Source organism: Salvelinus fontinalis, unplaced genomic scaffold (genome assembly GCF_029448725.1).
Source record: "Salvelinus fontinalis isolate EN_2023a unplaced genomic scaffold, ASM2944872v1 scaffold_0814, whole genome shotgun sequence".
In the NCBI taxonomy this organism is placed as follows: Eukaryota; Metazoa; Chordata; class Actinopteri; order Salmoniformes; family Salmonidae; genus Salvelinus; species Salvelinus fontinalis.
The window spans coordinates 30001-45000 of NW_026601023.1; the positions used below are offsets into that span (position 1 = coordinate 30001).

Sequence of the window (15000 nt, forward strand, 5' to 3'; positions counted from 1 at the left end):
TTTGTGAACTCAGCCCCAGGACCAGCTGGATGAGGGGACTGAGGCTTCAGTGTGTTAGTAGAACAGGTTGGTGAACTCAGGACCAGCTGGATGAGGGGACTGAGGCTTCAGTGTGTTAGTAGAACAGGTTAGTGAACTCAGCCCCAGGACCAGCTGGATGAGGGGACTGAGGCTTCAGTGTGTTAGTAGAACAGGTTAGTGAACTCATGCTCACTGAGTCTGTACATAGTCAAAGCTTTCCTTAAGTTTGGGTCAGTCACAGTGGTCAGATATTCTGCCACTGTGTACTCTCTGTTTAGGGCCAAATAGCATTCTAGTTTGCTCTGTTTCTTCAGTAATACTTTCCAATGTGTCAAGTCATTATCTTTTAGTTTCTTCATGATTTGGTCTAATTGTGTTGCTTTTTGGGGTACAAGGTTTAGTAATCACTTCATATTAGGTGGCTGTAGAATATAACGTATAATTTAAATTAACATTTTTCTGGATTTTGATTATTAGCGGGAATCTGCTTAATTGTGCTCTGCATTCATTATTTGGTGTTTTACGTTGTACACAGAGTCTCAATTTGGTCTTCATCCCATTTTGTGAATTCTTGGTTGGTGAGCAGACCCCAAACCTCACAACCATAAAGGGCAAAGGGTTCTGTAATTGACTCACGTATGTCTAGACAGATTCTAATTGGGATGTTGAATTTGATGTTCCTTTCAATGATGTAGAAGGCCCTTCTTGCCTTGTCTCTCAGATCGTTCACAGCTTTGTGGAAGTCACCTGTGGTGCTGATGTTTAGGCCGAGGTATGTATAGTTTCTTGGGTGCTCCAGGGCAACGGTGTCAATATGATTTTTTTTTTTTAAAGGTCCTGGCGACTGGACCTTTTTTGGAACACCATTATTTTGGTCTTACTGAGATTTACTGTCAGGGCCCAGGTCTGTCAGAGCCCAGGTCTGTCAGGGTCCCAGGTCTGTCAGGGTCCCAGGTCTGTCAGGGCCCCAGGTCTGTCAGGGCCCAGGTCTGTCAGGGCCCCAGGTCTGTCAGGGCCCCAGGTCTGTCAGGGCCCCAGGTCTGTCAGGGCCCCAGGTCTGTCAGGGCCCAGGTCTGTCAGGGCCCCAGGTCTGTCAGGGCCCCAGGTCTGTCAGGCCCCCAGGTCTGTCAGGGCCCAGGTCTGTCAGGGCCCCAGGTCTGTCAGGGCCCCAGGTCTGTCAGGGCCCCAGGTCTGTCAGGGCCCCAGGTCTGGCAGGGTCCCAGGTCTGTCAGGGCCCCAGGTCTGTCAGGGCCCCAGGTCTGTCAGGGCCCCAGGTCTGTCAGGGCCCCAGGTCTGGCAGGGTCCCAGGTCTGACAGGACCCCAGGTCTGTCAGGGCCAAGCTCTGACATAATCTGTGCAGAAGATCTAGGTGCTGCTGTTGGCCCTCCTTGGTTGGTGACAGAAGCACCAGATCATCAGCAAACAGTAGATGTTTGACTTCAGATTCTAGTAGGGTGAGACCGGGTGCTGCAGACCGTTCTAGTGCCATCACCAATTCATTGATTTTCACGTTATGTTGAAGAGGGTGGGGCTCAGGCTGCAACCCTGTGTCACCCCACGGTGGGATTTTTTAATATTTTTTTGCCAATTTTAACTGCACACGTGTTGTTTGTGTACATTCATTTAAAAATGTAGTATGTTTTTCCCTCCGATACCGCTTTCCATCAATTTGAGAAGCAGACCCTCATGCCAAATTGAGTCAAAAGCTTTTTTGAAATTAACAAAACATGAGAAGACTTTGCAGGGTGAATACGTGATCTGTCGTATGGTAATTTGGTAAAAAGACTATTTGACATTTGCTCAGTACATTGATTTCACTGAGGAAATATACGAGTCTGCTGTTAATGATAATGCAGAGGATTTTCCCCAATGTTGCTGTGCATATCCCACGGTAGTTATTGGGGTCTCTCTCCACGGAGAACGGTATCACAGGCTGCTTCTCCTCCCACCACCCACACACTCTTGGAAATGGGTAAAAAATCACACACACACACACACACACACACACACACACACACACACACACACACACACACACACACCGCCAGCCCCAAGCTGATGTAGAGACAGCCCAGTCAGACTCACTGATCTATAGTGGTCAGTCATTCATATACATAGACACACTGTCTCTACTCAAAACCAGTGGCATGTTGTTGTGTGTGTGTGTGTGTGTGTGTGTGTGTGTGTGTGTGTGTGTGTGTGTGTGTGTGTGTGTGTGGGTGTGGGTGTGGGTGTGTGTGTGGGTGTGTGTGTGTGTGGGTGGTAGTCTGGTGACAATGGTAGAGTTTCCATTACCAGTGTGTTCCATTCACTAAAGGGATTACCAGGAACATCTTCCCTTTATGTCTCCCTGTCATTTCAGTCTGCTTACATTACATCTGCCGCCAACCGACCACCTGCAGTTGCATTGTGACTTAAAATGTTGACAGTGCTCAGAAACAACTTTGAGTTGAGGTGGAGCCTAAATGGGGTTGAGGTGGAGCCTAAACGGGGTTGAGGTGGAGCCTAAACGGGGTTGAGGTGGAGCCTAAACGGGGTTGAGGTGGAGCCTAAATGGGGTTGAGGTGGAGCCTAAACGAGGTTGAGGTGGAGCCTAAACGGGGTTGAGGTGGAGCCTAAATGGGGTTGAGGCGGAGCCTAAATGGGGTTGAGGTGGAGCCTAAACGGGGTTGAGGTGGAGCCTAAATGGGGTTGAGGTGGAGCCTAAACGGGGTTGAGGTGGAGCCTAAATGGGGTTGAGGTGGAGCCTAAACGGGGTTGAGGTGGAGCCTAAATGGGGTTGAGGTGGAGCCTAAATGGGGTTGAGGCGGAGCCTAAATGGGGTTGAGGTGGAGCCTAAATGGAGTTGAGGCGGAGCCTAAACGGGGTTGAGGCGGAGCCTAAACTGGGTTGAGGCAGAGCCTAAACTGGGTTGAGGCGGAGCCTAAATGGGTTTGAGGCGGAGCCTAAATTGGGTTGAGGTGGAGCCTAAATGGGGTTGAGGCGGAGCCTAAATGGGGTTGAGGCGGAACCTAAATTGGGTTGAGGCGGAGCCTAAATGGGGTTGAGGTGGAGCCTAAATGGGGTTGAGGCGGAGCCTAAATGGGGTTGAGGTGGAACCTAAATTGGGTTGAGGTGGAGCCTAAACGGGGTTGAGGCGGAGCCTAAACGGGGTTGAGGCGGAGCCTAAAAGGGGTTGAGGCGGAGCCTAAACGGGGTTGAGGCGGAGCCTAAAAGGGGTTGAAGGCGGAGCCTAAATGGGGTTGAGGTGGAGCCTAAATGGGGTTGAGGTGGAGCCTAAACGGGGTTGTGGCGGAGCCTAAATGTTAAAATCACATGAGGGGAACAGGGAGAAAAGTATGAAAAACGTAACTCTGCCATTATTTACATTGTTGCACCAGGTGAACAGTTTGCTCACCCTTTGTGTTACCAATTAGACGTAGCTGTTGTCCACTCTCTATATGAACACGTACACATACTCAAGTTAAAGTGGCAATAGGTCACTAGTTGGCCAACCTGAGCAAATCCACATAGAAATGTGAGGTCTAGATCTGTCATTCTGCTTGACAGCACGTCTAAGAAGCAGTAGATCTGCTCTATGAGCGCTATTTCTATACTTCCCGTTCTTAAGTTTTGTTTATGCGTCTTTTACTTTCGGTTTTGTACACCAGCTTCAAACAGATGAGACAACATTGTTTTGGTCTATTTCACTTGCCATGCCAAGAAAGCTCTTTGAATATACCTATCCCCTGTTACATCTGCTTGATTTGACCTAAATCATCACCTGTGGTCTGCCTCTCTGTCTCGCTACCTCATCACCTGTGGTCTGTCTCTCTACCTCATCACCTGTGGTCTGTCTCTCTGTCTCTGTCTCGCTACCTCATCACCTGTGGTCTGCCTCTCTGTCTCTGTCTCGCTACCTCATCACCTGTGGTCTGTCTCTCTGTCTCTCTACCTCATCACCTGTGGTCTGTCTCTCTGTCTCTCTGTCTCTCTACCTCATCACCTGTGATCTGTCTCTCTACCTCATCACCTGTGGTCTCTGTCTCTGTCTCGCTAACTCATCACCTGTGGTCTGCCTCTCTGTCTCGCTACCTCATCACCTGTGGTCTGTCTCTCTGTCTCTCTGTCTCTCTACCTCATCACCTGTGATCTGTCTCTCTACCTCATCACCTGTGGTCTGTCTCTCTGTCTCTGTCTCGCTACCTCATCACCTGTGGTCTGCCTCTCTGTCTCTGTCTCGCTACCTCATCACCTGTGGTCTGTCTCTCTGTCTCTCTACCTCATCACCTGTGGTCTGTCTCTCTGTCTCTCTACCTCATTACCTGTGGTCTGTCTCTCTGTCTCTCTACCTCATCACCTGTGATCTTGTCTCTCTGTCTCTCTACCTCATCACCTGTGGTCTGTCTCTCTGTCTCTCTACCTCATCACCTGTGGTCTGTCTCTCTGTCTCTCTACCTCATCACCTGTGATCTTGTCTCTCTGTCTCTCTACCTCATCACCTGTGGTCTGCCTCTCTGTCTCTGTCTCGCTACCTCATCACCTGTGGTCTGTCTCTCTGTCTCTCTACCTCATCACCTGTGGTCTGTCTATCTGTCTCTCTGTCTCTCTACCTCATCACCTGTGGTCTGTCTCTCTGTCTCTCTGTCTCTCTACCTCATCACCTGTGGTCTGTCTCCAGCAGCTGCTGTTCATTTATAAATGTGGCTTAATTAAATAACCTCCATGATGTCCCTTTAGTGTCCACACACACACACACACACACACAGACACACACACACACACACACACACACACACACACACACACACACACACACACACACACACACACACACACACACACACACACACACACACACACACACACACACACACACACACACACACACACACACACACGCTGTATTGGAGTAATGAGAGACTCAGCTGGTAATGTAGTGGAGTGATGAGAGACTCAGCTGGTAATGTAGTGGAGTGATGAGAGACTCCAGCTGGTAATGTAGTGGAGTGATGAGAGACTCAGCTGGTAATGTAGTGGAGTGATGAGAGACTCCAGCTGGTAATGTAGTGGAGTGATGAGAGACTCAGCTGGTAATGTAGTGGAGTGATGAGAGACTCCAGCTGGTAATGTAGTGGAGTGATGAGAGACTCAGCTGGTAATGTAGTGGAGTGATGAGAGACTCAGCTGGTAATGTAGTGGAGTGATGAGAGACTCAGCTGGTAATGTAGTGGAGTGATGAGAGACTCAGCTGGTAATGTAGTGGAGTGATGAGAGACTCAGCTGGTAATGTAGTGGAGTGATGAGAGACTCAGCTGGTAATGTAGTGGAGTGATGAGAGACTCAGCTGGTAATGTAGTGGAGTGATGAGAGACTCAGCTGGTAATGTAGTGGAGTGATGAGAGACTCAGCTGGTAATGTAGTGGAGTGATGAGAGACTCAGCTGGTAATGTAGTGGAGTGATGAGAGACTCAGCTGGTAATGTAGTGGAGTGATGAGAGACTCAGCTGGTAATGTAGTGGAGTGATGAGAGACTCAGCTGGTAATGTAGTGGAGTGATGAGAGACTCCAGCTGGTAATGTAGTGGAGTGATGAGAGACTCAGCTGGTAATGTAGTGGAGTGATGAGAGACTCCAGCTGTTTGAAAGATGTCAGAATGAAGAGAGAAGTGTTACAGTTGGAATCTCCACTTCTCTCCTTTGCTTCTCACCTATTTCCTATGCAACTCTCCACTTATCCTCCTCTCCTCCTCTCCTATATCCTAGGTAACTCTTCACTTCTACTCTCCTCTCCTCCTCTCCTCCTCCACTTTCCTTCTCATCTATCTCCTTGCTACCTCCCCACTTCTCATCTTCTCCTCCTCTCCTTTCCTTCTCACCTATCTCCTATGCAACTCTCCACTTATCCTCTTCTCCTCCTCTGCTACTCTCCTTTCCTTCTCACCTATCTCCTAGGCAACTCTCCACTTCTCCTCCTCTCCTCCTCTCCTTCTCACCTATCTCCTAGGTAACTCTCCACATCTCCTCTTCTCCTTCTCTCCTTTCCTTCTCACCTATCTCCTAGGTAACTCTCCACTTCTCCTCCTCTCCTCCTCTCCTTTCCTTCTCACCTATCTCCTAGGCAACGCTCCACTTCTCCTCCTCTCCTCCTCTCCTTCTCACCTATCTCCTAGGTAACTCTCAACTTCTCCTCCACTCCTCCTCTCCTTTGCTTCTCACCTATCTCCTAGGTAACTTTCCACTTCTCCTCTCCTCTCCTCCTCTCCTTCTCCACTCTCATTCTCATCTATATCCTTGCTACCTTCCCAATTCTCCTCTTCTCCTCCTCTCCTCCTCTCCTTTCCTTCTCACCTATCTCCTGGTAACTCTCCACTTCTCCTCCTCTCCTCCTCTCCTATCTCCTAGGTAACTCTCCACTTCACCTCTCCTCTCCTACTCTCCTCCTCCACTTTCCTTCTCATCTATCTCCTTGCTACCTTCCCACTTCTCCTCTTCTCCTCCTCTCCTCCTCTCCTTTGCTTCTCACCTATCTCCTAGGTAACTCCCCACTGCACCTCTCCTCTCCTACTCTCCTACTCTCCTCCTCCACTTTCCTTCTCATCTATCTCCTTGCTACCACCCCACCTCTCCTCTTCTCCACCTGTCCTTTCCTTCTCATCTGCCCTCCATATATTTCCTCTCTTCCTCCGTATCCATGTCTTCCTCTCTTCCCCTCTACCACATGACTAACCTCCACTTCCTCTCTCCATAGTCTCCACTTCCTGGTATTTCATATGGAGGAGGTTCATGATGTGTTGCGTATCTGGGACGGTCCCCAGGACGGAGGGGTCCTCCTGAGGGAGCTCAGCGGCTCGACCCTTCCTCCTGACGCCCACAGCACCTTCAACGCCATCAGCCTCCAGTTCACCACCGACTTCTTCACATCCAAACAGGGCTTCGCTCTGCAGTTCTCTGGTAAGGAGGGATAGAGTCTCTGTGTGTGTCAAGGTGTAGTGGAGGGAGGTTTGTGGAGTCGTGTTTATGTGGCGGGGAAGTGGTTGTCTCTGCTCATCTTTACAGGCTGTATAAATCCATATAGACAGTCTCTGCTCATCTTTACAGGCTGTATAAATCCATATAGAACGTATCTGCTCATCTTTACAGGCTGTATAAATCCATATAGAACGTCTCTGCTCATCTTTACAGGCTGTATAAATCCATATAGAACGTCTCTGCTCATCTTTACAGGCTGTATAAATCCATATAGAACGTATCTGCTCATCTTTACAGGCTGTATAAATCCATATAGAACGTATCTGCTCATCTTTACAGGCTGTATAAATCCATATAGAACGTCTCTGCTCATCTTTACAGGCTGTATAAATCCATATAGAACGTATCTGCTCATCTTTACAGGCTGTATAAATCCATATAGAACGTATCTGCTCATCTTTACAGGCTGTATACATCCATATAGAACGTATCTGCTCATCTTTACAGGCTGTATAAATCCATATAGAACGTCTCTGCTCATCTTTACAGGCTGTATAAATCCATATAGAACGTATCTGCTCATCTTTACAGGCTGTATAAATCCATATAGAACGTATCTGCTCATCTTTACAGGCTGTATACATCCATATAGACAGTCTCTGCTCATCTTTACAGGCTGTATACATCCATATAGACAGTCTCTGCTCATCTTTACAGGCTGTATAAATCCATATAGAACGTCTCTGCTCATCTCTACAGGCTGTATAAATCCATATAGACAGTCTCTGCTCATCTTTACAGGCTGTATAAATCCATATAGACAGTCTCTGCTCATCTTTACAGGCTGTATAAATCCATATAGACAGTCTCTGCTCATCTTTACAGGCTGTATAAATCCATATAGAACGTCCCTGCTCATCTTTACAGGCTGTATAAATCCATATAGACAGTCTCTGCTCATCTCTACAGGCTGTATAAATCCATATAGAAAGTCTCTGCTCATCTTTACAGGCTGTATAAATCATATAGAACGTCTCTGCTCATCTTTACAGGCTGTATAAATCCATATAGAAAGTCTCTGCTCATCTTTACAGGCTGTATAAATCCATATAGAAAGTCTCTGCTCATCTTTACAGGCTGTATAAATCCATATAGAACGTCTCTGCTCATCTTTACAGGCTGTATAAAACCATATAGAAAGTCTCTGCTCATTTTACAGGCTGTATAAAACCATATAGAACGTCTCTGCTCATCTTTACAGGCTGTATAAAACCATATAGAAAGTCTCTGCTCATCTTTACAGGCTGTATAAATCCATATAGAAAGTCTCTGCTCATCTTTACAGGCTGTATAAATCCATATAGACAGTCTCTGCTCATTTTTACAGGCTGTATAAATCCATATAGAACGTCTCTGCTCATCTTTACAGGCTGTATAAATCCATATAGAACGTCCCTGCTCATCTTTACAGGCTGTATAAATCCATATAGAACGTCTCTGCTCATCTTTACAGGCTGTATAAATCCATATAGAAAGTCTCTGCTCATCTTTACAGGCTGTATAAAACCATATAGAACGTCTCTGCTCATCTTTACAGGCTGTATAAATCCATATAGAACGTCTCTGCTCATCTTTACAGGCTGTATAAATCCATATAGACAGTACAAGTTTCTGCTAAATGATATAGTGATGGATCCTAACGTGAGATATATGTGTGTCAGTAACTTAGTGACTTGATGTAAATTACGTATACATGTCAATGGAAAATTAAGATGTTTTGAGTTTCTATTCAGCCCTTTATGTATGTACTATAGAGTTGAAAACAGCTGTTATCTTTTCTGCTCTAACATCCTGGAGTCTTCCTCTATCTTCTCTGCTCTAACATCCTGGAGTCTTCCTCTATCTTCTCTGCTCTAACATCCTGGAGTCTTCCTCTATCTTCTCTGCTCTAACATCCTGGAGTCTTCCTCTATCTTCTCTGCTCTAACATCCTGGAGTCTTCCTCTATCTTCTCTGCTCTAACATCCTGGAGTCTTCCTCTGTCTTCTCTGCTCTAACATCCTGGAGTCTTCCTCTATCTTCTCTGCTCTAACATCCTGGAGTCTTCCTCTATCTTCTCTGCTCTAACATCCTGGAGTCTTCCTCTATCTTCTCTGTGCTAACATCCTGGAGACTTACTCTATCTTCTCTGCTCTAACATCCTGGAGTCTGCCTCTATCTTCTCTGCTCTAACATCCTGGAGACTTCCTCTATCTTCTCTGCTCTAACATCCTGGAGTCTTTCTCTATCTTCTCTGCTCTAACATCCTGGAGTCTTCCTCTATCTTCTCTGCTCTAACATCATGGAGTCTTCCTCTATCTTCTCTGCTCTAACATCCTGGAGTCTTTCTCTATCTTCTCTGCTCTAACATCCTGGAGTCTTCCTCTTCCTTCTCTGTGCTAACATCCTGGAGTCTTCCTCTATCTTCTCTGTGCTAACATCCTGGAGACTTCCTCTATCTTCTCTGCTCCAACATCCTGGAGTCTTCCTCTATCTTCTCTGGTCTAACATCCTGGAGTCTTCCTCTATCTTCTCTGGTCTAACATCCTGGAGTTTTCCTCTATCTTTTCTGCTCTAACATCCTGGAGTCTTCCTCTATCTTCTCTGCTCTAACATCCTGGAGTCTTCCTCTATCTTCTCTGCTCTAACATCCTGGAGTCTTTCTCTATCTTCTCTGCTCTAACATCCTGGAGTCTTCCTCTATCTTCTCTGTGCTAACATCCTGGAGTCTTCCTCTATCTTCTCTGTGCTAACATCCTGGAGACTTCCTCTATCTTCTCTGCTCTAACATCCTGGAGTCTTCCTCTATCTTCTCTGCTCTAACATCCTGGAGTCTTCCTCTATCTTCTCTGCTCTAACATCCTGGAGTCTTCCTCTATCTTTTCTGCTCTAACATCCTGGAGTCTTCCTCTATCTTCTCTGCTCTAACATCCTGGAGTCTTCCTCTATCTTCTCTGCTCTAACATCCTGGAGTCTTCCTCTATCTTCTCTGCTCTAAATTCCTGGAGTCTTCCTCTATCTTCTCTGAACTAACATCCTGGAGTCTTCCTCTGTCTCCAGTGTCTACCGCTACGTCATGCAACGACCCAGGACTGCCTGCCAACGGGACTCGCAGTGGGGACAGCAAGGAGCCAGGAGACCATGTCCTGTTCCAGTGCGATCCCGGTTACGTCCTCCAGGGGGCCACCAAGATCACCTGCACAGAGATCAACAGCCGCTTCTTCTGGCAGCCTGACCCCCCCACCTGCACAGGTAAGACATGTTAACCCAACACCCCAGGTAACAACACAGACATGTTACCTACCAAACCATATACCCACCTGCACAGGTAACTACAGACACATTACCTACCAAACCATATACCCACCTGCACAGGTAACTACAGACACATTACCTACCAAACCATATACCCACCTGCACAGGTAACTACAGACACATTACCTAACAAACCATATACCCACCTGCACAGCTAACTACACAGTTTTACATTACCAACCCAGTCTAGACTAACGGTACCAACGTACAGGTCATTTTCAGCCACCCAATGTCTTTACCAACTGAACCTGCTGCAACAAGACCTGCTACAGTTGTCCAGGTGAAGGTCATACCATGTAGTATCTCTACCTGCTACAGTAGTCCAGGTGAGGGTCATACCATGTAGTATCTCTACCTGTTACAGTAGTCCAGGTGAGGGTCATACCATGTAGTGTCTCTACCTGCTACAGTTGTCCAGGTGAGGGTCATACCATGTAGTGTCTCTACATTCTACAGTAGTCCAGGTGAGGGTCATACCATGTAGTGTCTCTACATTCTACAGTAGTCCAGGTGAGGGTCATACCATGTAGTGTCTCTGTTACCTGTTACAGTAGTCCAGGTGAGGGTCATACCATGTAGTGTCTCTGTTACCTGTTACAGTAGTCCAGGTGAGGGTCATACCATGTCGTTTCTCTGTTACCTGCTACAGTAGTCCAGGTGAGGGTCATACCATGTAGTTTCTCTACCTGTTACAGTAGTCCAGGTGAGGGTCATACCATGTAGTTTCTCTACCTGTTACAGTAGTCCAGGTGAGGGTCATACCATGTAGTGTCTCTGTTACCTGTTACAGTAGTCCAGGTGAGGGTCATACCATGTCGTTTCTCTGTTACCTGTTACAGTAGTCCAGGTGAGGGTCACACCATGTAGTTTCTCTACCTGTTACAGTAGTCCAGGTGAGGGTCATACCATGTAGTGTCTCTACCTGTTACAGTAGTCCAGGTGAGGGTCATACCATGTAGTATCTCTGTTACCTGTTACAGTAGTCCAGGTGAGGGTCATACCATGTAGTATCTCTACCTGCTACAGTAGTCCAGGTGAGGGTCATACCATATAGTGTCTCTACCTGCTACAGTAGTCCAGGTGAGGGTCATACCATGTAGTATCTCTACCTGCTACAGTAGTCCAGGTGAGGGTCATACCATGTAGTATCTCTACCTGCTACAGTAGTCCAGGTGAGGGTCATACCATGTAGTATCTCTACCTGCTACAGTAGTCCAGGTGAGGGTCATACCATGTAGTTTCTCTACCTGTTACAGTAGTCCAGGTGAGGTTCATACCATGTCGTTTCTCTACCTGTTACAGTAGTCCAGGTGATGGTCATACCATGTCGTTTCTCTACCTGTTACAGTAGTCCAGGTGATGGTCATACCATGTAGTTTCTCTACCTGTTACAGTAGTCCAGGTGAGGGTCATACCATGTAGTTTCTCTACCTGTTACAGTAGTCCAGGTGATGGTCATACCATGTAGTTTCTCTACCTGTTACAGTAGTCCAGGTGATGGTCATACCATGTAGTTTCTCTACCTGTTACAGTAGTCCAGGTGAGGGTCATGCCATGTAGTATCTCTACATGCTACAGTGGTCCAGGTGAGGGTCATACCATGTAGTTTCTCTACCTGTTACAGTAGTCCAGGTGAGGGTCATACCATGTCGTTTCTCTGTTACCTGTTACAGTAGTCCAGGTGATGGTCATACCATGTAGTTTCTCTACCTGCTACAGTAGTCCAGGTGATGGTCATACCATGTAGTATCTCTACCTGCTACAGTAGTCCAGGTGATGGTCATACCATGTAGTTTCTCTGTTACCCGCTACAGTAGTCCAGGTGAGGGTCATACCATGTAGTATCTCTACCTGCTACAGTAGTCCAGGTGAGGGTCATACCATGTAGTTTCTCTACCTGTTACAGTAGTCCAGGTGAGGGTCATACCATGTAGTTTCTCTACCTGCTACAGTAGTCCAGGTGAGGGTCATACCATGTAGTATCTCTACCTGCTACAGTGGTCCAGGTGAGGGTCATACCATGTAGTTTCTCTACCTGTTACAGTAGTCCAGGTGAGGGTCATACCATGTCGTTTCTCTGTTACCTGTTACAGTAGTCCAGGTGATGGTCATACCATGTAGTTTCTCTACCTGCTACAGTAGTCCAGGTGATGGTCATACCATGTAGTATCTCTACCTGCTACAGTAGTCCAGGTGATGGTCATACCATGTAGTTTCTCTGTTAACCGCTACAGTAGTCCAGGTGAGGGTCATACCATGTAGTATCTCTACCTGCTACAGTAGTCCAGGTGAGGGTCATACCATGTAGTATCTCTACCTGCTACAGTTGTCCAGGTGAGGGTCATACCATGTAGTATCTCTACATGCTACAGTAGTCCAGGTTAGGGTCATACCATGTAGTATCTCTACCTGCTACAGTAGTCTAGGTGAGGGTCATACCATGTAGTTTCTCTACCTGCTACAGTGGTCCAGGTGAGGGTCTTACCATGTAGTGTCTCTACCTGCTACAGTAGTCCAGGTGAGGGTCATACCATGTCACTTCTCTGTTACCTGCTACAGTAGTCCAGGTGAGGGTCATACCATGTAGTGTCTCTACCTGCTACAGTAGTCCAGGTGAGGGTCATATAATGTAGTATCTCTACCTGCTATAGTAGTCCAGGTGAGGGTCATACCATGTAATATCTCTACCTGATACAGTAGTCCAGGTGAGGCTCATACCATGTAGTATCTCTACCTGCTACAGTAGTCCAGGTGAGGGTCATACCATGTCACTTCTCTGTTACCTGATACAGTAGTCCAGGTGAGGGTCATGCCATGTAGTGTCTCTACCTGCTACAGTAGTCCAGGCGAGGGTCATACCATGTAGTGTCTCTACCTGCTACAGTAGTCCAGGTGAGGGTCATACCATGTAGTATCTCTACCTGTTACAGCAGTCCAGGTGAGGGTCATACCATGTAGTTTCTCTACCTGTTACAGTAGTCCAGGTGAGGGTCATACCATTTAGTATCTCTACCTGTTACAGTAGTCCAGGTGAGGGTCATACCATGTAGTATCTCTGTTATCTGTTACAGTAGTCCAGGTGAGGGTCATACCATGTAGTGTCTCTACCTGCTACAGTAGTCCAGGTGAGGGTCACACCATGTATTTTCTCTGTTACCTGTTACAGTAGTCCAGGTGAGGGTCATACCATGTAGTATCTCTACCTGCTACAGTAGTCCAGGTGAGGGTCATAGCATGTAGTATCTCTACCTGCTACAGTAGTCCAGGTGAGGGTCATACCATGTAGTGTCTCTGTTACCTGCTACAGTAGTCCAGGTGAGGGTCATACCATGTAGTTCTCTACCTGTTACAGTAGTCCAGGTGAGGGTCATACCATGTAGTTTCTCTACCTGCTACAGTAGTCCAGGTGAGGGTCATACCATGTAGTATCTCTACCTGTTACAGTAGTCCAGGTGAGGGTCATACCATGTAGTTTCTCTACCTGTTACAGTAGTCCAGGTGAGGGTCATACCATGTAGTATCTCTACCTGCTACAGTAGTACAGGTGAGGGTCATACCATGTCACTTCTCTGTTACCTGATACAGTAGTCCAGGTGAGGGTCATACCATGTAGTGTCTCTACCTGCTACAGTAGTCCAGGTGAAGGTCATACCATGTAGTTTCTCTACCTGTTACAGTAGTCCAGGTGAGGGTCATACCATGTAGTGTCTCTCTTACCTGTTACAGTAGTCCAGGTGAGGGTCATACCATGTCGTTTCTCTGTTACCTGTTACAGTAGTCCAGGTGAGGGTCATACCATGTAGTTTCTCTACCTGTTACAGTAGTCCAGGTGAGGGTCATACCATGTAGTGTCTCTACCTGTTACAGTAGTCCAGGTGAGGGTCATACCATGTAGTATCTCTGTCACCTGTTACAGTAGTCCAGGTGAGGGTCATACCATGTAGTATCTCTACCTGCTACAGTAGTCCAGGTGAGGGTCATACCATGTAGTGTCTCTACCTGCTACAGTAGTCCAGGTGAGGGTCATACCATGTAGTATCTCTACCTGCTACAGTAGTCCAGGTGAGGGTCATACCATGTAGTATCTCTACCTGCTACAGTAGTCCAGGTGAGGGTCATACCATGTAGTATCTCTACCTGCTACAGTAGTCCAGGTGAGGGTCATACCATGTAGTTTCTCTACCTGTTACAGGAGTCCAGGTGAGGTTCATACCATGTCGTTTCTCTACCTGTTACAGTAGTCCAGGTGATGGTCATACCATGTCGTTTCTCTACCTGTTACAGTAGTCCAGGTGATGGTCATACCATGTAGTTTCTCTACCTGTTACAGTAGTCCAGGTGAGGGTCATACCATGTAGTTTCTCTACCTGTTACAGTAGTCCAGGTGATGGTCATACCATGTAGTTTCTCTACCTGTTACAGTAGTCCAGGTGATGGTCATACCATGTAGTTTCTCTACCTGTTACAGTAGTCCAGGTGAGGGTCATACCATGTAGTATCTCTACATGCTACAGTGGTCCAGGTGAGGGTCATACCATGTAGTTTCTCTACCTGTTACAGTAGTCCAGGTGAGGGTCATACCATGTCGTTTCTCTGTTACCTGTTACAGTAGTCCAGGTGATGGTCATACCATGTAGTTTCTCTACCTGCTACAGTAGTCCAGGTGATGGTCAT

The 15000-nt window shown here is 46.9% G+C and overlaps 1 protein-coding gene across 1 annotated transcript in view; it reads left to right on the plus strand.

Annotated features, from left to right (window-relative positions):
* The window catches only part of LOC129847383 (CUB and sushi domain-containing protein 2-like), a 56791-nt gene that overhangs the window by 28208 nt on the left and 13583 nt on the right, over positions 1 to 15000 (plus strand). The window contains exons 4-5 of the mRNA XM_055915159.1: positions 6752 to 6954; positions 10072 to 10263. Of these exons, the coding sequence (XP_055771134.1) occupies positions 6752 to 6954; positions 10072 to 10263 (395 nt within the window). The remainder of the gene's footprint in view (positions 1 to 6751; positions 6955 to 10071; positions 10264 to 15000) is intronic.